The 23,135-nt window shown below is 50.1% G+C and overlaps 1 protein-coding gene across 3 annotated transcripts; it reads right to left on the bottom strand.

Annotated features, from left to right (window-relative positions):
• Window positions 1–21: 21 nt before the first annotated feature.
• Window positions 22–21,220, bottom strand: LOC123942346 (endogenous retrovirus group V member 2 Env polyprotein-like). 3 transcript variants are annotated; one of them, XM_046006242.1, is made up of 4 exons: window positions 20,948–21,220; window positions 5,198–7,059; window positions 4,598–5,076; window positions 22–102 (listed from the first exon to the last, which is right to left on the bottom strand). In XM_046006242.1, exon 2 carries the CDS (start codon window positions 6,821–6,823, stop codon window positions 5,468–5,470), a length of 1,356 nt encoding a protein of 451 aa, XP_045862198.1. In that variant the 5' UTR covers window positions 6,824–7,059; window positions 20,948–21,220; the 3' UTR covers window positions 22–102; window positions 4,598–5,076; window positions 5,198–5,467. The 3 variants fall into 3 exon arrangements, with proteins under 3 accessions (XP_045862198.1, XP_045862195.1, XP_045862197.1); XM_046006239.1 differs by lacking the exon at window positions 22–102 and having other exon boundaries at window positions 4,429–5,076; XM_046006241.1 differs by lacking the exon at window positions 22–102 and having other exon boundaries at window positions 4,429–4,697.
• Window positions 21,221–23,135: the final 1,915 nt, after the last annotated feature.

Below are 23,135 nucleotides of genomic sequence, written 5' to 3'. Positions count from 1 at the left end.
CTGAGGGGCGGCTCTGGTTCTGGGCTTTCCATGACTCTGGAGATGGCCCTGAGGGGCGGCTCTGGCTCAGGGTCTCGGGCTTCTTTCTTTTGCTGAACCGAGCTAGGAGAAAGGATGAGAGCGAATGGGCACCGAGCAGGTGTCGTACTGAATGCAGTGGCCTGCGAGGGAGCTTTGTGGTCAAACGCTCTTTCCTGGGGCACGCATGGTTGGCACGCTGGTGATAATCAGAAGTGACCTAATAGTATGTCCACATTGTACCAGTGATCCCATCCCCTATTTACCCAGCCTGTGTTCAAGTTACGTGAGTTGCCACACCAGGCTTTGCATGGAGGAAGGGCGGCTAGAAAGGAAGTGGGGAGACCTGGAGACGATACGGACGGATTTCTGTGTACTAGAGGGGCTCGTGGAGGCGGATGGAGATGAAGTGTGCCCTGGGGAGAAGAAGACACTGAGGTCTGGTTGAGTGGGGACATCTTTGAGTCATATTCCTGGAAATGCTTTCGAAATGGAGAGTTCCAGGAAACACAGAGGAGGGGCAGACAAGGAACTTTCTGGAGCCGGCCAAGTGCAATTGGACCGAACAGGGGGAAAGAGGAGGATCCTGGGAAAGGGTCAGGGTTGCGTGGGCCACGTTTTGAGTTCTTTCCAGAATGTTCCCCCTGCCTCTTTTCCAGCTATCTGGTAGGCAAACCCTCCAAAGCATGGCTACATGCATTCACCCTCTGCGGGGAGGCTATAAAAACCTGAAAAAACAGAGTTTAGCCCCTTTTTGGCTGAGGCTCTTTCAGGGTGAATATCACAGAAAAGTGTATGCAGGTGATTATGGACAGACAAGACAGACAGACACACACACACACACACACACACACACACACAGAGGGAGACTGAGAAGAGGTAAGGAGGGGAAGGGAGGGAGGGAGGGAGACAGTGAATGTGAAGGCTCCTCTTTTTTCTCCAAAGAAATGAGACACTATGCTAAGAATCGTCTATTATCCTCATGAAAAGACCTTTTCCAGTCTGTTCCCTGGCCTCCACTCCCAGCCCGTGGCCAGAACCCTCCTGCCTGCACCCCCTTCCCACCTCAACTTCTTTCCTAATTATCAGCTACGGATGAGTGTGCCTTCAAGTTACTCTGGGAGACATGAGATCACTAATTTTAGGGTCACCTTCCAAGAGGCCTATATGTCTCCTAAGGAGAGAGCTGAGGCAATTTATGCTCTCTTCTCTCTGCTCTTATTGCTAAAATGCTATCAGTATTTTTCATTTTCATGTATCCTGAGGCTTCAAATCCAGTAAGTAGGAGCCCAGAATCCCAGAGTAATGAAGAGTCACTGATGTGTGTACAATCGTGGTTTTTCCATTCTGCAGTAACGGAGGTTTTATAAGAGATGTAAAGCCTTGTTTAAAGAAAAATGTGGGATAACCCCAGAATTCTCCAAGCTCTTTTAGGAGTTTCTCTGGAAAATAAACAGAACTAAAGTAATTAAGATTTAAGATGTGGGAAGGAGGATGGAATGTGCTTATGATTCACACAATGGAGTGATTGTTCCCTTCTGTGAATACCCAATTACTGAAAACTGATCAATAAATTATGAACAAGAATGCATTTTAAGTTCTTAGAAATCTGCAGGAAGTTCCTTTTGGCTCTGGCTGCTAAGAAATGTTGCTGTACCTGGGGAAGTTACCTAAAAGTCTGGAGCCAAGTTCAGGATGGGAATGAGGGCTGGGAGGTTGATGGGGTTCTGACTTGCCTGTGGTCATGCTGGACCCCCTAAAGCCCACCTGGAACCCAGTTGAATGTGATGGTACTTGTGACCAGCAGCATGGATCCCGCACACAGTCGGGGGGCTGGGAGGTGGGATGATTCAATGAGAGGGCATGGGAGGAACTTACAGGATTTCAGTTTGGTTGGGGGTTTGGAAAGGTTGCTCTGGATGGATGCTGTTGGAAACCAGGTGACTGGGATCCAATATTCCAATTTTTATTAGGAAGTAGAACAGAGCGGGTTAAAATTGTAATTGGTAAAGCAGCAGCTAGCCGAGACAGACATTTGGGGTCCTCTTTGTGGTTTGCAAGTGGTCTTGTATTTTTGTCTGTGCTCCAGCCTGATTACAGAGGGGATGTGTTTTGTCTCCACAGTCACGAAATGGTCTAGTCTGGTGTTGACAGCAGTGGTCACACCTGCTTTTTGCTTTCTCCATCAGAGACCACATTCTCCTTCAGATCTAAAGGTATTTGGGATTTTATAACCTCGAGAATTCCTTCCAATTTTTTAAAAATGGTTACTTATTTACGTAATCTCTATACCCAACGTGGGGCCAGAACTCAACTTCAATCAAGATCAAGAATTTGGGGGGCGCCTGGATGGCTCAGATGGTTAAGCCTCTGCTTTCAGCTCAGGTCATGATCCCAAGGTCCTGGGATCAAGTGCTGAATCGGGCTCCTTGCTCAGTGGGGAACTTGCTTCTACCTCTCCCTCTGCTACTCCCCCTGCTAGTGCGCGCTCTCTTTCTCTCTGTCAAATAAATAAATAAAATCTTAAAAAAAAAAAGAGCAAATTTGCCTGTTTTAAGAAAAAAAAAAAAAGATCAAGAATTGTATGATCTTCTGACTGAACCAGCCAGGCACCCTGAATCCCTTCCAATTTTGAAAAACCTGGAATCTTATTTCTAGATTCTGGGTTGGGATGACTTTTGACTGGCAGTCATCTTAAAAGGTATGGAATCCAAGCACGTCTAAGGAACAAACACCCATGACAAGCAATCGAACTCATCCTTCCTCCCTGAGTGCCCCTCCCCAGCCCCATTTCATTCCAAAATAAAAATACTGTCCAAATGAGAAGCCTCAGGCATGTGATGACCAATGAGCAGAGAATCAATCTTAAGATGAAAGGGAGAAAAAAGAAACCCCAGAAATTCCGATGATGCAAGGTAGCAGAATAGGCCACCCCAAACATGCCACTTTGTCACAGAAATTCTTCTGAGCTAAAGGTAATTTTTTTTTTTTAAGATTTCTATTCATTTGACAGAGATCACAAGTAGGCAGAGAGGCAGGCAGAGAGGAAGGGAAGCAGGCTCCCCGCTGAGCAGAGAGCCCGATGTGGGACTCAATCCCAGGACCCTGGGATCATGACTGAGCCACCCAGGCGTCCCTGAGCTAAAGGTAATTTAAGAAGCAGCCACTGCAGTTAGAGGCAAAGACTTCAGTATTTTAGTTCTGAACACTGCAGTAAAACTGCATTTTTTGGGGGAAATATCCATTAAGTGCATTTAAACTCTGCCAGAAAAAAAAAAAAAACTGTTTTAATCTACTTTTTGTATTTAATAGTTACTTGTATAAATTAAAGGTTTTCAAGTTTGGGGAAAAAAATAACAGTGTGCCTGGGTGGCTCAGTCGGTTAAGCATCTGCCTTCGGCTCAGTTCACGAACTCAGAATCCTGGGACTGAGCCCCACACTGGGCTCCCTGCTCAGTGGGGAGTCTGCTTCTCCCTCTGCCCTTCTCTGCTCATGCTCTCTCAAAAATAAATGAAAAAAATTTTTAAAAGATTTTATTTATGTATTTGGCAGAGATCACAAGTAGGCAGAGAAGGAGGTTGGGGGGAGTTAGGGAAGTAGGCTCCCTGCTGAGGATGCGGGGGCTCGATCCTAGAATCTTGAGATCATGACCTGAGCCGAAGGCAGAGGCTTAACCCACTGAGCTACCCAGGTGCCCAAAATTTAAAAAAAAAAAAAATCTTAAAAAGAAATACAAAGGAAAAAAACAGCCAACACTGCTTTTTACCTTCCCCCCTTTTTGCCTAAAGGCTGGATATAAATTCTCCTTTTACTGGAGACTGACATATACCTGTCCAGAGAGGAACCAGAGTAATCTGCAAACTTTTCTCTGACTCCCTCCCTTCTTTTTACCTTCCATTGCGGCCTAAATTTGTATTCCTTTGTCCTGCCGTTTCTCTGTAAATTGACTGTCCTTTATTGAAGATGATAAATAAATCGGGATTCTAAGCTGCCATTCAGAGTTATTTTCACATAGGCTCCTCTCATGTGATGCGCTGTTTTTCTCTTGTTAATCTTTTTGCTAGCGTCCTCTGAAAACCTAAGATGGGGAGGGTTAGTTCCCCCGCCACAATGATCTAGGGAGAAAGAGCAGGGTGCCCCCATGACGTACCCCTCTGGAATATTGATTATCTAAAGTTACTTAGAAAACATTGAGTTCAAGGTCACTCATACCCTCCTGCGTCCCACCGACAGCAGGAAGCAAATCTCCCATATGAAAAACACCCTCCCTCTACTAAGAAGTGAAAAAGGCATCCACATCACCAGAGAATAGGGACTGGAGAAAGGCAAGAAAAAGGACTGGGTGGGATTGTTCTCAACCCCAAGGCTCTTTGGCTCTCAGAAAAACAGACATTGACGCAAGGCCAAGAAAAGATTTAGGGAGTGTTTATTGAGGCTCAGGCTGCAGTACCCGGGAGGCAGCACTGGGAACAAAGGCCGGGAAGTTTGCAAAGGGGATGAGTCGGGAGAGCAGGGACCTCCCAGCAGGGAGGGGGGAGATACGGGAAGCTGCGCACAGGCGCTGTGGATAACACCCACCCGTTCACAGGCAGCGTGTGTCTCATTAGCATGTCAGGTCTCCATCCCTGGGCCAAGAATGTTAGGACTGTCCGAGTATTACGATTGTCTTTAGGATTGTCTGGAGGGAAGAGCAGGTGGAAGGTCAGCGCTGGGGTTCAGTGTGGCACAGGATGGTTTAGTCCGGATTCTTCTTTAGAGTTCTGTCTGGCAAACATCTCGTTTCTGCATCCCTGAAATACACTCCTCAAAAACGAGTGGTTGGTTCAGCCTTTTCTTTCTTCTTAGGTGATACGCAGAGCAATGGGCTTTGTGATTGGGATGGGATAGGGTCCCAGACACAGCACCTATTCTACTTTTTTTTTAAAGATTTTATTTATTTATTTGACAGAGAGATCACAAGTAGGCAGAGAGGCAGGCAGAGAGAGAGGAGGAAGCAGGCTCCCGGCTGAGCAGAGAGGCCGATGTGGGGCTCGATCCCAGGACTCTGTGATCATGACCTGAGCCAAAGGCAGAGGCTTTAACCCACTGAGCCACCCAGGTGCCCCCCCCATTCTATTTCAGTCCCCCCTGAGAGATTTTACCCACTTATTCCTAGGGACTAGGGGCCGAAGGTCTCACCTTCTGAAACTGCTTCTTGCTGAGCAGGGTGTTGTCCCTCTCCTACGTTGGAGGAGGACAAATCTCTCTCCAAATGCTCTAATGCCCTATAGGGACGTTGTTCCTCTTGGGACCGGTTATGTGGGACCCTTGTGCTACCACAGTTCCACAGGAAACTGCTGTCATCTAGAAGACACAAACTTAACCAAACGATTAAAGGGGCAGGGCCTGAATAATAACAAAAGAATGACGATCACAAGAAAGCCCAGGAAAGGGAGGAATCACAGAGTGTTAGGCAGAGAGCCTCTGCCTGCGTCCCATAGTTTGGGCAGTGTGATTATCGAACCCATGCAACCATCTTGTTCGTCTGTAAGTCTCCTGGACATTTGGTTCCACTTCCCCAGAGCTGTTGATGTAGGCACAGCAAGTGTTGTTGACTACCGCACAGATCCCCCCTTGTTTGGCCAGAAGATAATCTAGAGCTAACCGCGTGTCAAGTACATTAGCCACGGAATCCGGGGACTCCTGGAGTCTCTCTAAGCTGTCACCAGTGTTTGTGGCCAGGTTTTCTATGAGCTGGGTAAGGTTTTTTAAGGTTGTTTCATGATAAGCAAACCCCCTCCAAGGGGCAGCCATTCCTATGGCTTCTCCAGTTGCTGCCAAGATAAGCCCAAGTGCTCTCCTACGTCTGGTTTGAGAGGTGATGTTATATATAGTGGCACCTAACCCTTTAGGGCCCAATCGTCCCAAAGTGCATTCTCCCCGGAAGTGAACATTATCTACACACGAGTAGGCCACTGCCTGAGGAGGCCTGGAGAAGGAGGAATTAGGGCTCCCTTCGTAGGGTAGCTTATTTTGGGGTGGACCGCAGAGAAACAGATACCCTGGTGGGGTACAAGCTTGGCGGGGTGAAGAAGAGTTAAACCAACTTCGTAAAAGGCGACCCCAGTTCGGTGTACTCTTGCATCTGGGGGACAGAGGCCCTCCGTCCAGTGGCCCCCCACCGAGCTCTGAATCCTCTTCTATTCCCTCCTGGCTATCGAAGGCAGATGGTGTCTGATAAGTGAGCCTCCAGGAAGGGGTTGCTGTTCCTTTCCAGTAGGTACAGGAGAATTTAGGTTGGTCGTCTGGGGAGAGGAGAGAGGAGTCCACACACCAGTGGGTCTGGTTGGGAGTACAGGAAGAGCTGGAAGAGGAAAATGACATAGGATAAACGGAGGGCAAGCTTCCCACATTGGTAAGGCAGGTGCGTGTCTGGCAGGGGCAACAGGGCTGTCCTTGCTCTCGACAGAGAAGAGGCCGCTTAACCTGGAGACCGGTCTGGTTCCAAGAGTCTGTAAGCCCGACACACTTCATATCGTCGCGATCATCGAGTTCTACTACTAGAAGGGCTGTGCTCCTAATAGGACCAGAAGTCAAGGTGAGAGTAATATCCTCATTGACAGGTACAAACTGGAGCTTCGGAACCGCGTCTTGGGGGGGAGGATGACAGATCCAGCAATTAGAGAGGTTATTTCCTGAGGCCACAATGCTAGAAAAGTTGACAATTGCGTTTTCTCTCCAGGTTTCCCCGCCTTTGTTATTTTCTTCCCAACTCATCCCCAGGAGAAGGGCCAAGAGAAGAGTCCACTTCATCAGTCCCATCATTGGTTTTGATCTTCTAGACCCCGCAGGGGCAAAAGGGGTCTTTCCCAGGGAGATGACCCGAAACAGTACTCACAGAGAAGGGAAAAGTAAAACAAAGGCAACAAAAAGCAACGTCAGCAAACCAAACCACCAAGGTTTAAACACTTATCTGACTCTGAGGGTCGCTTCTTGAACAAGTATTTGAGGTCTTCCACAGGCTCGCATGAGTCCGATGGTTCTGGGCCTTCTGGGCATTTCTGAGGATGTCCAGGAGAAAAAGGTTTTAGCCTAGAAAGATGTACCCGGCTAGGGATTCCTTGCAGCTTAACTGCTCTTGGGGTGGCTAAAATCAGTTAATAGGGGACTTTCCACTTGGGGAGCAACTGATCCTCCAGGGAGCCCTCCTTCCAAGGTTTTCAGGAGAACCTGATCCCCTGGATTAATTTGCACAGGTTGGGGGGCTGTGGCGGGGAGGAGAAAGGGCCACTTCTAAATGACCTCTAGGGGGTGCTGGTAGCATGTGATTAGCATAATCCACAATGGCTTTTTGCACCTGGCCCAAATGAAATGATGCAAGCTCTGGCTTATGTTCCCAACCAGTAAAATATGGGGGGCGAGGAGGGGTGTGCCATGTCATTTCAAATGGGCTGAGTCTCAGTTTAGTCTTAGGGACTGTGGCAATCCTGGGTAGTGTGGTAGGAGGCAACTGGACGCAAGGCTCATGAGTTTCTTGACACTTTTGCCAGTCTTTTCTAGGGTATGATTCATCTTTTTTTCCTTATTTTTTTAAAAAAGATTTCATTTATTTGACAGACAGAGGTCACAAGTAGGCAGAGGCAGGCAGACAGACAGAGGGAGAAGCAGAGTCCCCACTGAGCAGAGAGCCTGATGTGGGGTTCAATGCCAGGACCCTGAGATCATGACCTGCGCCAAACAAAGGCAGAGGCTTATCCCACTGAGCCAACCAGGCGCCCCATGATTCATCTTTTCAACCTTCCTGAGGAATAGGGGGGACAGGGAGCATGCAATTTATAATTTATTCCCAGGGCAGCTGAAAGGCTCTGGGTGATTTCAGCTGTAAAAGAAGGAGTCACCTACTTTGGAGAGACTTAGAGAGCCCAAACTGGGGAACTTTCTTTTAAAAGGAATTTATAGATCTCTATTGCCTTCCCAGACCAGGTGGGGAAGGCTTCTACCCATTCAGTAAAAGTATCAACAAACACAAGGTGGTATTTGTGGCAGGCTCATGGTGCAGCAGACTAAAGACTACTTCTCCCATCTTCCTCAGGATACATCCCCTGGTGTTGGGCTGGTGTTAGAAGTGGGGGCTGATTGGATGGGTCTGTGGTTTGCTTTGGGTGCCTAAGTCACAGGCGAGGGTAACTTGTTTTGTAGTCTAAGTCCCTATCCTGAAAAGACCTTTTGCACCAAGTCCTATAGGAGGTCTCTTCCATAATGGGTGACATCATGGAAATGTTGAATGAGCTTTTACTGCTGGGCTTCGGGAATGAGAATGCTGTCCTCTCTCATAAGCCACCCAGTGCTTCGTTCTGTATATTCCTATCTCCTTGCCTCCTCCTGTTCCATCAGGGGGTTCTGAAGGTGGCTGGGGAACTCGCGGTGTAATCTGAGCTGGCTCCTGAGCTCAGGTGGCCTGTTTAAACAGCTGATTGGGGATCTTGGGCAGCTCAGTCCCTAAGACATCTGCCTTTGGTTCAGGTCACGATCCCCGAGTCCTGGGATCAAGCCCCACATTGGGCTCTCTGATCAGCAGGGAGTCTGCCTCTCCCTCTCCTGCTCCCTCTGCTGGTTCTATCAAATAAATAAATAAAATCTTTCGGGTGCCTGGGTGGCTCAGTGGGCTAAGCCGCTGCCTTCGCCTCAGGTCATGACCTCAGGGTCCTGGGATCGAGCCTCGCATCGGGCTCTCAGGAAAGTTAATGTTATGGCCCGTCAGTCCTGTATGCCAGAGGTTATTCGGGTTTGGATCTGCAAGTCCAAGTAAAGTGCAACAGAAGGGGACAAGAAGACAAGTGTGCAACCAGAAATGGGTTCGTTAGTATTACAACATCTCAAGAGGAGGCCGAGGCAGGAAAGGAAAATGCCGGAGTGGGGGGTGCAGTAAGGGAGTGGGGCCGTCAATTCATGGCCGCATTTATCTGGGTCTGAGAGAGACCAGGAGGAGGAAACAAGTGAGACTGGGTGCTGGGGTTAATGGAACTCTTTTTAAATGTACTGGTCCAAAGTTTTGGAATCCATTGGACATCAACCATCCAGGGGAAACAGGAATGCCGACGAAACCTGAATCAGTTAAGAGGAGGCAGATCCAGCACGCAGTGTTTATAGGAGAAGACGTAGAATTAAGCCAAAAGTGATAGGTGGTATTTAGGAGTTGGCGAGTATAGTTAGCAACAGGGGGACCAGGGGGAGCACAGGAGGGAATAGAAGTCTGTCCCCCCTTACATCGGAGTGAGAGTATAGCCACTGGGTCCTTTCCAGTGACATCCAGCCGGAGTGCCCAGGACCTCTGTTGATCCCAATAAGCACTTCTGCACCCCCATGGACTAAGAGACAGAGTTGCTGCTGGATTTCCAGTTTTAAGAGGGGAAACAGTGAGACGTGAGTCAGTTTTTGTCCAGGGAGCGAGAGTTTCACATCTCCATTGGGAACAAGGGCCCTCTGCTTTACCACCGCATCCCGCTGTCGTCTCCTGAACACACGTACATACTGTCCCCAGGGCGACACGGGTTTGCCCAGGGCCAAGGCAGGAGCTGACACTGTGGTACTTGGAAGGCAGGACACTGGGTCAGGGAGGCGGTCTGGTTGGCATTAACAATTTCTTGCCCCCTCCTGCCCCCCAGATGGCCCCATCCATTCCCTAGTCAGTGTCTAGACGTGGATACTGGCCTGAGTCTCTAGGGTCTCCAGGAGGAGAGTAAGTGTTACTCCAGGCTGGATTCCCCAGTTTTTAGTTTGGTACTGTGGGGGGCCTTTTTGAGAGTAACTTTTAGGGGGTTCGATGGCAATGGATGTGAAGTCCAAGAGGTCTGGTCTGGATTGGTCTTTTTTACTCATGAATGGTGGATCCATGGTGTGAGGCCAGAAGGGGTTCTAAGTATTACTGTGTGTGGGCCAGTCCACATTGGACGGACCGGTGTATGTTTCCAATCTTTTACCCAAACTCATCCCCAGGGCGAAAGGAATGGATGGGAGTTCCTAGTGATACAGGGGCTCGCTCCAACAGGTGGGCATATGCTTTTGTAAGGAGGTCCTAAGGATTTTAGTTGGCTTTGGAGATGTGTATCCCCTAAGACATTGAGATTGTTAGGGGTGGGGATTAAAAAGGGGGGGGCAGTCAGACATAGAGTACTTCAAAAGGAGAGTATCCATGTTTCTGTGGAGTGCAGTGAGAACGGAGGAGTGATAAGGGGAGTAACTCTGTCCAACCCAGGGAGGTTTCTGCATGTAATTTGGAGAGGGCTTCCTTTAGGGTACAGTTTATGCACTCTATTTTCCCTGAACTCTGAGGTCGACAGGCCGTATGGAGTTTCCAGGAGCTGTTATGGGCTGAAGTTAGTCTTTGTAGAACTTCTGAGATGAAGGCAGGGCCACTGTCGCTGTGAATGGTGAGCGGGATCCCATATTGGGGGACAATTTCCTGGAGCGGTACCTTGGTGACTTCTTTGGCCCTTTCAGTTTGAGTGGGAAAGGCTTCAACCCATCCCGAAAAGGTGCACACTAGGACAGAGACATTTGATGTCTCGGTGAGGGACCATCTCAGTGAAATCTACCTCGAAATCTTCAAACGGTGCCGTCCCTATGTGCTGTAGCCCAGGGGGCGGAGTGAGTCCAGTTTTAGATTACGTTTAGCACAAGTGACCCAACGGTCCATGACCGACTTACACAGTGTTGCGAGTCTGGCGATGTAGAAGTGTTTTGCCAGAAGTTTTTCGAGTCCTGTTTTTCCCAGGTGCGAGGTTGAATGTTGTTCCGTGACCGCATGAAGAGCGAGGGCCGCCGGAAGGAATAATCGCTCATCAGGGAGGATCCACCATCCTTGCGGGTGCTGGACTGCTCCTTCAGTCTTGGCCCAACTATCCTCGGCAGCCGTATATGTGGGATTTTGTACGGAGGGAGTGACGGGAGGTGGCAGGTTGTCCGTTTTGTGCATCTTCCCTGGCCGCTTGGTCAGCTCGGCGGTTCCCGGTGGCAGGTTCATGTTCCCCTTTCTGGTGTCCCTGACACCGAATGACAGCTAGGCTTTGGGGGGCCATACCATCTCTAATAACTGGAGGATTTCCTTTTTGTTTTGATGGTTTTTCCTTCTGATGTCAGGAGCCCCCTTTCTTTGGATATTGCCCTGTGCACATGTTAAGGTGGCAAAGGTGTATCGAGTCAGTGTATATGTTGACCTTTCTGTCCTTCGATAATGTAAGCGCCCGTATTAAGGCCCAGAGTTCAGCCCTTTGAGCAGACCATCCTGCAGGAAGGGCTTTAGCTTCCAGGACCTCCGTCGCTGTGGTGACAGCATAACCCGCTTTCCTTGAACCATTACTCAGGAAGCTGCGGCCATCAGTGTATAGGGCGGGGTTGGTGTTATTAAAGGGGAGTCCCTTGAGGTCCGGACGGGTGGCATATACTTCAGTAATGATTTCCAGGCAGTTATGTTCTGGTTCTCCTTCTGCTGTCAAAAGGTATGTGGCTGGACTCAGAGCCTGTAGTCTGCAAGGTAATGTGGGGATTTTCCAGTAGTCCTTGATACTGAGTGAGCCTGCGATTTGATATCCATTTTTGACCTTGGCCGTTCATTAGAGTTACTACTAAGTGGGGAACCTTTATTGTTAGCTGCTATTCAAGAGTCAGCTTGTCAGCTTCTTTGAAGGAGTATGGCGGCTGCCAGGGCTTGCAGGCAAGGGTGCCATCCAGAAGTGATGGGACCTAATTTCTTGGACAGGTACACAACTGGCTTTCTCCAGGGGTCTAGAAGACCTAAGGCTGTTTTATCCTTTTCATGGACATATAGGCCGAAAGGTTTTCTGGTATCGGATAGGCCCAGGGCTAGAGCTTTTCCAAGTAGGTCCTTAAGTTCCTTAAAGGCTTTTTCTTGTGTGTCTTTCCATTGTAAAGGTTGTGTCTCTGGTCCCGCTAGCAGACTGTACAAGGGCCGGCAGAATCCTGTGGTCCCTAGGAACTCGTGTAGGTCCCGCTTAGTAGTGGGCGCAGGAAGCTAGTTATTATAGCCTTTCATTCTATGCCGAGGGCTCGCTTCCCTTGAGTTATTATGAATCCCAAATATTTAACTTCTTGTCTACATAGCTGAACCTTTTCCCAAGAGACTTGATATCCTCTCTTTGACAAGTGTTGCCTAATGGCAGGTCTCTTCAGTCGGGCTGGTGATGAGGTCGTCCACATACTGGAGGACTGTGCAACCAGTCTGGTCTTGGGGAAAGTCAGCCAGGTCCAAGGCCAGGGCCTTACTGAATATTGTTGGTGAGTTACTGAAGCCTTGTGGGAGCCGGATCCAGGTTAGCTGCATCTGGCGCCCTGTGCTGGTATCAGTCCATTCGAAGGCGAATAGGGGCTGCCGTATTGGGGCCAAGCAAATGCAGAAGGCGTCCTTTAAATCGGGGCAGGTGAACCAGGCAGTGTCCTGTGGGATATGGCTTAAAAGGGTGCAGGGGTTGGGCACTACTGGATGTATGGATTAAGTAACTTGATGTATAGCACACATGTCCCGGACGGGTCGGTAGTCACCATTAGGTTTCTTGACTGGGGGCAACGGGGTGTTCCAGGGGGACTGGCACTCAATAAGGGTGCCAGCTTCTTTCAGTCACTGCAGATGAGCCTGTATGCCCAACTGAGCTTCCTGAGAGATCGGATATTGTCTTTGTAGCTGGGGTTGAGTTCCAATTTGTAGTTCTATAATAACAGGTCCACCGACAGCAAGCCCGGGTGGGTTATCTTCTAGCCATACATTGGGGGCTGCAGTCTGGAAGGCTTCAGGGTTGGTTTCAGGATGGTCTTGTTCAAATACTCTCCATTCCTCATCTCGGGGTGTGTTTAGGGACATGATAATCCCGGGCTCAGTGGGGCTTAGATTCATGGTGGCCTGTCCTGATGGCTCGAAAGAAATCTGCACCCGTAATTTTGAAGGTAAGTCTCTTCCCTACAGCGCTATTGGGCAGTCTGGGACATATAGTACTTCATGGGAGACTACATGTCCTCCTAGTTTACAGGTCTAGGATTGGTAGAAGGGTTGACTTGTGGCTCTGTCCCCCGTGGCCCCCATGATGGTTATGGTTTGTCCTGTTAGGGGTGCCACTGGGGTGGTCACTACGGGGTGTCGACCACGGAAGTGATCTTTGGCCCCAACGTTCATATTAACTGTGGGCTCTCGGGGGCGTATTGGCCCCCAATGTTCATATTAACTGTGGGCTCTCGGGGGCGTAGTATCACTGAGCCCGGTCTCCGTGAATCTGAATCTATACTGGCCAGCCCAGTGAAGTCAGGACCTAGGTTTGCCTGGGTCTTGGGTTGGGTGGAGGGCTTGACTGACCTGGGCTTTCGAATCGGGCACTCATTTTTCCAGTGCCCCATTTCCTTGCAATACACACACTGGTCCCCCTTTTGAATCCACACTGGTTCTGCGCTGCTGAGGTCGCATCTCTGATCGCCCTGTTGTTTCACGTGGTTGGGAGCCTTGCTAAAGGGCTGCGGCTAGCAGAGTTACTTGTTACTTCATTTCTTTTCAGCCTCTCATTTGGCTTCGGTGTCTTGGTTGCGGTAGACCTTGTTTGCTATTTCTAATAGCTGAGTGATTCATCCCAGCGAAACCCTCAAGTTCTGGAGTTTGCAGCGGATGTCAGGGGCTAACTGAGCCATAAATGCTGCATTTACCATTCGTTGATTCTCTGGTGCTTCTGGATCAAATGGAGTATATATGAGGAAAGCCTCGCAGAGCCGCTCATAATTACCGGGTGACTCTTCTTTGTCCTGAGTCACATCAGCTGTTTTTGACATATTAGGAGGCCTTTCGGCTCCTTGGCGGAGGCCCCGCAGGATAGCGTCTTGGTGGTGTTTGATGGCATTCCGGCCTTCCTCTGTGTTCAAGTCCCAGCCGGGCCCGTTGCCCAGGGCAGACTCTTGGACCCATCCCTCTGGGTTTAAGGAGCCAACTGGTGCCAGCTCTTTGAGCCATTTACGTGCCTCCTGGAGGATTCTTTCCTCACTGTTGAACAAGGTGCAAAGGAGCTGCTGGCCGTCTTCCTAGGTTGGTCGGTGGGTCTGGAACACAGACTCCATAAGGTCGATCACTGCCTGTGGTTCTTCCGAATAGGCAGGAGTGTTATGCTTCCAATTCAGGAGGTCTGTGGTGGTGAAGGGCTGGTAGTAGATAATGGGTCTGCCTGGTTGGGGGGTACCATCTACTCCAATTATGTCAGGACCTCGAGTTTCTCGGAGGGGCATCCAGTAAGTGGAATTTCTCGCGTTCAGAGGCGATGTGATGTGATGTTCTGTGGCTCGACGTCTGGGGAGGGGTACCCATCAGGAACAGTTAGTAAGGAGTCTAGGGAGGGGTCCCCATTAGGAACAGCTAGCGAGGAGGCTGGTGTTGGTTGCGGGGTTACTGGCATCTGGGGAGTCGGAGGCGGTGGGGAAATTGTTGCTGTTGGTGGGGCCAGTGGCATCGGTGGGACGACTGACAGCATAGGAGGGAGAAGGCGGAGAGGTTATGTCTGGTGGTGAAACGGAAGGTGGTGGTGTGTTGGGTCCCACTTCAGGCGCAGTTGGGAGGGCTGAGGCAGTTGAGAGGGTCGCAGGCCCATAAGGCGGTGGGAGCTAGTCTTCCGGGTCCCCTTGATGTATAGCCCTATTTCGGATGCCTTTAGTCGGTTGTGCAACTAGAATCCTGCCCTGTCCCTTGCCATTGGTACAGAACCGTACCCGGGGGGGAGGGTCCTGGCTATCTCTAATCAGGAATCGATGTATGGGAACTGGTCCGGCTGTCCTGGATTTCCCATGACCACACGGTAAACACGCTGGACCGTGGGGAGGTCTAAGGTTCCTTCTGAGGGCCAGCCAACATCAGAAGTGGACCGCTCCAGCTCACATAGAATTCTCAGCTTTCCCGGGGTCATATGTATCTCATAGTCAGCACTAAAGCCTTTCCTGAAGATTTTAAGCATGCAATCTAAGACAGTGGGTTTGCTGCGTTTCCCACCCATCGTGAACAGTGTCGCAAACAAAGGGTGGGGTACTTTCAGGTGCTGTCCTGCTCGCATCCCTTAAGGGACTTAGGAGCATCTTAGCTAAGGTCTATCCGTATAAGCCCTGGGACAGGCTACTTTGTGGAGTAGATGACCGTTATGCCGTATGATGCTCCACGAGGCTCGGGGTACAGCCCACTCAGACTCAGACTGCCAAAGCAGTGGAATTGTACCGACATTCATACACACAAGCATTTCTTCAGATTCAAACAGGCTGGACACCCGCCTTGAGTATCCCAGACTGATGGGAGGTGATCAGTCTCCTCTTCCACCCTCAGGGGTGGGTCTGGCTTGGACAGTGGCCCTGGGGCTTACCTGGTTCAATGGGTGGATCTGGTCAGTTGTCCCCGGTCTCCTATTGTTGGTCCCGCAGGGTGGAGGCAAGCCGCGGCTGTCCAGGAGAACCAAGCCTTGGGTCCGCTGAAATCAGCGGGGCGCACCTAAACCCTAGGGTAGGTATTCCATTGCCCTCCACGGCCCGTCTCCTGTCCCATACAGGTGGCACAATGGGCCAGCGCGGTTGGGTTTCCCGGTCAGGGAACCAAATGTCGCGGAAAATCTGAGGCGACCGAGGAAACTCAAGCGGCACACGGAGAGATGGGAGAACACAGCTTTATGAACGCCGGCAGGCTCAGCGGGATCCTTCCCAAAATCTGAGTGCCCGGCCTTTGTTGGAACAGTCATTTATAGGTAAACTAGAGATTTTTCACAGTTTCTCACTGCTGATTGGCTCGGAAGTCTTGCGGTAGTTCTTAGAGCTATGTGGAAGTGACTTGATGGAGAAATGTCAAGTCACTTTCAGTGGCCTTTCATCTCATCGAGGTGGCCCTTGTGGGCTTTCCGCCTCAACCAGTCTGGATGGTCGAGGGATTTGTCTTGAAGGTCAGGTCTGCTAGAATATGTCTTGCCATCGTCTCCAGACCCTCATCTTCTGCAGATGGGAGCAGCGTCGCAGGGTCAAGTCTGGCATACTTTAAAAATAACATCTGGGTATCTAGCAAACAGGCCTGATACTTAGTTAGCCTTCCTCTGGTCAGCCAATGGTGCCCTTTAATTTCTAATACTGTCTGAACCTGATGAGGAGTTAGATGGTGACTCAGGGTCAGCTTAGAGGGAGCTGGGCTATGCCCGTGCAACTGGGTCTAGTTATTTAGAAAAATAGGCCACCAGTCTCTGATCAGGGCCCAGCTTTTGAGTTAGGACCCCCAAAGCAATCCCCTGCCTCACATGGACATACAGGTAAAAGGCTTATCTAAATTGAGGAGCCCCACTGCAGGGGCCCCATCCAACTTAGTTTTCAAGGTTTTCAAAAGGCTCACTAATAGGGTGTCTGGGTGGCTCAGTGGGTTAAGCCTCTGCCTTCAGCTCAGGTCATGGTCTCAGGGTCCTGGCATGGAGACCTGCATCGGGCTCTCTGCTCAGCGGGGAGCCTGTTTCCCCCCTCCCCCCACCCCACGCCTGCCTCTCTGCCTGCTTGTGATCTCTGATCTTAAAAAAAAAAAAAAGGCCCACTAACATCAGTCTTTTGTAGGGGTCCCCTTTCTCCCCTCTTCAAGGCCTATAAGGGGCTCCACCTTTAGGCCATAATTAAGGAATTAGAGCTCGGCTGTATCCAGAAAGTCAGAGTCACCTTCTGGTTTGGGGAACAGGCAAGGCGCTGATGGTCCTCTTGGGATCCATGGCCTGGTATCAGAGTGAAGCCAAATGTTGGCCCTGTTGTGGTTTTGATGGGGTAACCCTATATCCTCCCTTAATAGAAAATTTAAGGTTTTTAGAGTATTCTGGTCAGAGGTCTGCTTGGTCAAACTGGCTATGAACCAATCACCATTATACTGTAAGAGGATCCCACGTCTCACTTTTAATTCCCGTTAACTCTCTTGCTAGTACCTTTCCAAATAGGTGATCTCTAAAGTCCAGATGTACTAAGCAGTCCCTTGAGTACCAGGGGTTTTTCATTCAAAGGCTAGTAAATATTGACTCTCCTCATAAAGGAATATGAATAATAATAATAATAATAATAATAATAATAATAAAGGCATCCTTCAGGTCTAGGACAGTGAGAACTCAAACATAGCTGGGAACCTGGGTAAGCAGAGTATATGGGTTGGGTACTACGGGGTGTGTGGGAACAACTCCTTTATTTATGGCCCTCAAATCCTGTACAAGGCAAAATTCTCCACTGGCTGCCTCACTGTGAGGCATCACATGGGGCTTGATAAGGCTTGATAGTCCATATTTGAGAAATTTTGAAATTAACAGCTGGATTCCTCTTAAAGATTTACTTTTTATGGGATATGGTTTTTTTCCAAGGACAGCATGCACTGGGTTTTAACTTTATCTGACTGGAGGAGACATTTTTGCCTCAGCCCGGACATGAGTATCCCACACAGATGGATCTCCTTGGTTTTGTGTTCAGAGCAATATTTGAGAGCTCAGACCTGGGACCATTCGGCAGTGCCCATGGATGGATTCCTGGTTTCTATTCTATCTCCATTTTAATATGACCCTTCTCAAGGACAAATTGTGGTTCCAGAATTGTTTAGCAGATCTCTCCCCAACAGCAGGGACCTCAAAAAGGAATAAGTAAAAACACTGGATCGGGCCTCACAGGCCATAGGGAGACTAAGCTGTCTTACCTTTGGCTATCCATTCGTCTGTCTGTCTGTCCATCCGTCCGTCCCAGTTATAAAGGGGCCAACAGGGTGAGGCAAGACAAAGGCAGCAGCTCCCACAGCCACCACGAATTTAGTTTTCCACCTGCCACATCAGAGGTGGCCCTGGGCTCTGCCAGCGTGATGGTGAGGGGACCGGTGGGTACGGGAGCTGGGCACGTCCTCCCGCCTCTTCTCTGTGGTGGGGTGGCCCCACTTCTGAGAGAATGGACAGGATGGGGCCCGCTCCCTTCCCCTGGCCTTCCCACCTGCCACAGGCACATCTGCTCCATCCAGGCAGCTTCTGCTCTGCTCAGATGGTTCAGGCTGTGGTCTTCCGGGCTTCCTGGAGTCACCCCAAGGTGGCGGCTGTATCAGGGAAGCCAAAATCTGTGCGTCGTTCATTAACCTTTTGTCTGTATTGGCCTCCTCTGTCCTGTCTCAGTTATTCAAAACCCTGAAGGCCTCTTCCACCAAGGCTGACAGCAGGGTCTGACAGCGGGCCTCTAACTTTCCTAGCTTCCCCCTAATATCAGAGGCAGGCGGGGCGGTAAAAGGCTCAGCTGCCTCTGGGTCTCCCCTGGTGTGTGTGTGTGTGTGTGTGTGTGTGTGCGCGCGCGGTAAAAGGCTCGGCTGCCTCTGGGTCTCCCCTGGTGTGTGTGTGTGTGTGTGTGTGTGTGCGCGCGCGCGGTAAAAGGCTCGGCTGCCTCTGGGTCTCCCCGGGGTGTGTGTGTGTGTGTGTGTGTGTGTGTGTGTGTGTGTGCGCGCGCACGCGCGGAAAGCCTCTAGCCCCAGTTTAGAAAGACAGCTGGATTCTCATCCTCCTCCTGAGTTCTGTCCCACACTTGGTTGTAACTAACTGGTTTCAACCATTCAGAAAGGCAGGTAATGAAGGGCCTCACCAGCACCCTGTCGGTTCTGCCCTCAGGATCCCAGCGTGGGTCCCGGTGAGGGACAGGGTTTCCTCCTACCCAAAGTGCTCTGTCTCCTGGGTTGGCAGACCCCCCTGACTGTCAGCAGAAGGCCCAGCCTTCCTAAGGATCCCGTCCTGCTCATCTAGGGTGCAACAGTGAGACACGACTGTGATGCCATCTGTCAGCTGAGGGATGTTAGATTTAACTTAATAAATGCATCCCTAAATGGAGACGGTTTTTTGGAAGAACGACCAAACCTTCCCTTACATAGTCCCAGGTCTGTGAGGGAGAAAGAGACAGGAACCCCTCCCTCAGGAATGGCACTTCCCTAATGGGAACCAGATCCTGTTGGGGCCCAAGTCTGTGGTCCTGCTGTGGGTGTTCGTGGGGCTCACTCCAGAGAGGGCGTGGGAGGATGGAGGGGCGGGGCAGCTCCATAGGAATAAGGAGGTGGGGAACTGGTGGAGAAGGAGGGGAGGTTGTTGGAGTCAAAGTTGCAGGAGGAGAGGGGGTTGGGAGGGGACTCCAGTGAAGGAGCACTAGGTCCCAGTTGCCTGGAACAGGGGATCATTTAAAATGTCTGGTTTCGGGGCGCCTGGGTGGCTCAGTGGGTTGAAGCCTCTGCCTTCGGCTCAGGTCATGATCCCAGGGTTCTAGGATCGAGCCCCGCATCGGGCTCTCTGCTCTGCAGACAGCCTGCTTCCTCCTCTCTCTCTCTGCCTGCCTCTCTGCCTACTTCTGATCTCTGTCTGTCAAATAAATAAATAAAATCTTTAAAATAAAATAAAATAAAATAAAATGTCTGGTTTCAACCCAGCAGTGAGTGGGTGGGTGCCTGTGGTAGCAACAAAGGCCTCAGAGACTCTACAAGAGTCCCTGAATCTGGGGTCTTAGTATTTCTCTCCACTTCTGAGATCTTTCCCAAAACAACCCCAACTGCAACACAGTATTAAAATTTAATGATCCATTTTGGGGCCACTATTCCTGGCCTCCCAAGTTATATTGGCACCAGTGTTAAAAATAATAATAATAATTTCCTTTTCTTTAAACCATCCAATTTAAATTAATCCCTTCCTAGAAGGGAGTTCTTTATCACCTCTAGGGTGTTGCCCAGCTTGGGAAGTTGGACAAAATCTGGTGACATATTAAAAAAGGTGAAAGCTGATTAGCAGATGTAATAATCCATGGGACTTCAGGTCTATAAGAATAATGGACCTTTTTTCGTCCCATGTGGGCCTTTGGTAGAGGAAGGCCAGTATGATGAAGGAAGCCTGATTTCTTAAAAAAGGTGGCTCTCGGGGCGCCTGAGTGGCTCAGTGGATTAAGCCGCTGCCTTCGGCTCAGGTCATGATCTCAGGGTTCTGGGATCGAGCCCCGCATCGGGCTCTCTGCTCTGCAGGGAGCCTGCTTCCTCCTCTCTCTCTGCCTGCCTCTCTGCCTCCTTGTGATCTCTCTCTCTGTCAAATAAATACATAAAATCTTTAAAAAAAAAAAAAAAAAAAAAGGTGGCTCTCCAGTATAGAAAATGATTAGTCCTTGAAGTCCCTGAATCCGGATCAAGGTCTGTATTTCTTCAACCACATGCCACAACCAAGTATGTATGGCTCACCAAGAATTTCCCTTCCCTCTTAGAAGAATAACAAATTACCAGATGTTCACCAGACAAACAAAAAGGGAAAAGAAAGGATGGTCAGGGACAAGACAAGACTGATGGTAGGAAGCTCACACCCCACTTTCACAAAGACAACAATGAGATTTCTCAGGGCGATACCCCTGATCGGAGAGACAACAGAATAAAGAACACAGATCTGAACCCCAAAATACTGAGAGTCTGGATATAATTCCAGGTTTTAAAGAAACCCAGGAAACAGACCAGCCAGAAAGAAAGCTGGGGAGGGGCTAAGAGCCACGGGGGCAGGGGACACTCAGGGTGGGCTTAACTCACCAGTGACCAACGCCAGGGAGGTGAAAGTCAGGGGACCCGGGACACTCAGGCTGGGCTCAGCCCACCAGAGGGTCCCCCAGTGATCCGCAGGGGACCAACACTGGCGCGGGGAGAGTCAAGGGTCAGGGGACACTTAGACCGGGCTCAACCCACCAGAGGGTCCTCCAATGACCCGCGGGGGATCAACATCAGGGAGGGGAGAATCCGGGGGCAGGGGGCAGGGGGCACTCGGCCCGGGAACACGGGACCAAAAAAACCTTCCTCCGCCGGAAAATTCAAACCCAAGCGACCGAGGGGCAAAAACAGGCGAAGCAGTGCGCGAGCCTGACTGAGAGGGCAGAGTCGCTGAGGCAGGAGTCACAACTTACCGAGAAGCCGAACTAAAGCTCCAGGCCGCTCACCAGTCCCAAGGGTCGGAGGGGCTCCATCTGCCGTCTGCCGGCTTTAGGTCCTCGGGGACTACCGGGGCTCCCTCTCAGGGTCCCTGCGTGGTCCCCAGAATAGTTCCCGACCGCAGGGCTCTGTGACTCTCAGCGCAAACAGAAACTGACATGAGGCCGAGAAAAATGCGGCAGCATTTACTGGGGGATGAGACTGGAAGTGCCCGCCGGCTCCCCGAACAGACGGCGCTCTGCAGGAAAGCTGAGGCGGGAAAAATGGGGCGCCGAGCCGGGAAGCTGCGCAAGCGCATTGGGCTGCACAGGCCCCGCCCCTTCCCGCCCTGCGTGTCTCATTAGCATGTCAGGTCTCCACCCCCTCGGCCGCGAGAGTTCGGAATCCACCGAGAGGAGCCGGTGAAGGGTCAGCGCCGGGGTCCACCGCGGCACGGGCTGGTTTAGGCCGGTTTCTCCTGCAGAGTTCTTTTTGGCAAACATCGTGCTTCTGCATTCCTATGAGATAGTGCTCAAAAAAGATTGCTCAACCTTTTCTTCTTAGGTGGCATGCTGGGAGCCTTGGGCTTTGCGGTTAGGGTAGGAAGGGATGGGGTCGGAATACAGCCCCTATTCTATCTCGGGACCACTTTTAATGGCAAAGTTAGGGTTTCCTGGGGGTAAGTGATGGACTTCCTTGAGGACTAGGAAAGAATCAGAACGTTCTGGGGGCCACCTGCCCGGGGCCCCCGTATGACTCAGCTCCTAACTCCATTCATCCCCCTTCTCATTTCCTATCTTAAGTTAGTTTGGAGGAATTTAAACGCTTATCCCAAGTGATTTTATTAATTTTATAAGCGATTTCCCACATATACCCCCCAGCCCAACTCCCCACCCCTCCTTCCATCAACATACACTCGACTCTCAGAAAGAGCCAAAACCTTTCTGAGGTGGTCAGGGTTGAGTTGGCCATAAGCGAACTCGTTTGATGGATACACAAACCTGCTCAAAGCTTCACTGTACAGAACGCCAGAACACTGCAAGGCTGTAAGTTGCTCAAAGTCAGCACAGGAGTTATTGGTGACAAAGGGAAGCTGAAGGGACTGCATTTTAGGAAGTCTCCGTCTCTGCTGTTTCTCTGCCAGGCCCCACGTACTCATGTTCTGTATCTCACCTTGCATCTGAGTGAGCCAAACCAGCTCTGTTCCCACTCCAAGGGGGAGGCAAGAAAGTGCATCATTCTGAGTTTCCTCCTAGGCCCCTGTACACCTGATAACATCTGAGAAGAATGTTTCAGGGCATTAGCTTCCAAACAAATCTCCGTTTTCACTGGTGTCAACATCCCCGACCTTTGGTGATTTACAGAATAATACCTGATGCTTTTGATTGGACCCTACCCTGGATTCCTTAAGGAACAGGAACCTGGGACCCCTTTCCAACATAAATCCCCAAAGGAAGAAGACACTCCCAGACATTCTGCCTGCTCTACTCTTGTCACTTACATTATTCTGTAAAGCGGCTCTCACTTTTTTCCCAGCTCACATTTGATTTCTATCCTGCTCGAAGCCCAGGACCCTCTTGGCAGGTCTTTGGACCTGGCCTGCCTAATCGTGAGCAGCCCTGGTTCTCCGATTGGACTTGCAGACCTGTGTTTTTGGTTAAACCTGTTCAAACAATATTCTAACAAGAGAACTGAAAATAAAAACACCACATTCACGTTGATAACCCAGTCTTCCATCTTACCAACTCACCTAGTTCAGTGCCCCATACTTTCCAGAGGTGGCCATGTGTCACTGCCTTAAGTTTTGTTTTTTTTTTAAGATTTTATTTATTTGACAGAGAGACAGACAGAAGGAACACAAGCAGGGGGAGCAGGTAAAGGGAGAAACAGGCTTCCGCCAAGCAGGGAGCCTGATGTGGGGCTTGATCCCAGGACTCTGGGATCATGACCTGAGCCGAAGGCAGACGCTTAACGACTGAGCCACCCAGGTGCCCCTGCCTTAAATTATTAAATATTCTTTTTCTCAGCTTACTTTTTTACAATTGGATTACTGTCACTTAAACCATCACTTTAGATACCTGACTCTGTTCCAGGATTCTCTATCCTGGTTCTCAACCTATGATTTGCAGATTTTGGCTGGGGTGAGGGGGCAGTCCCTGATATACTTTCAAGGAGTCTGCAAGG

The sequence above is a fragment of the Meles meles genome, chromosome 5, assembly GCF_922984935.1.
Source record: "Meles meles chromosome 5, mMelMel3.1 paternal haplotype, whole genome shotgun sequence".
NCBI lineage: Eukaryota > Metazoa > Chordata > Mammalia > Carnivora > Mustelidae > Meles > Meles meles.
This window is presented reverse-complemented; position numbering and strand designations above follow the sequence as displayed.

Excerpts from the sequence above, each read along its gene's own strand:
- LOC123942346 (XM_046006242.1), bottom strand. The coding sequence starts at position 6,823 with ATGATGGGACTGATGAAGTGGACTCTTCTCTTGGCCCTTCTCCTGGGG.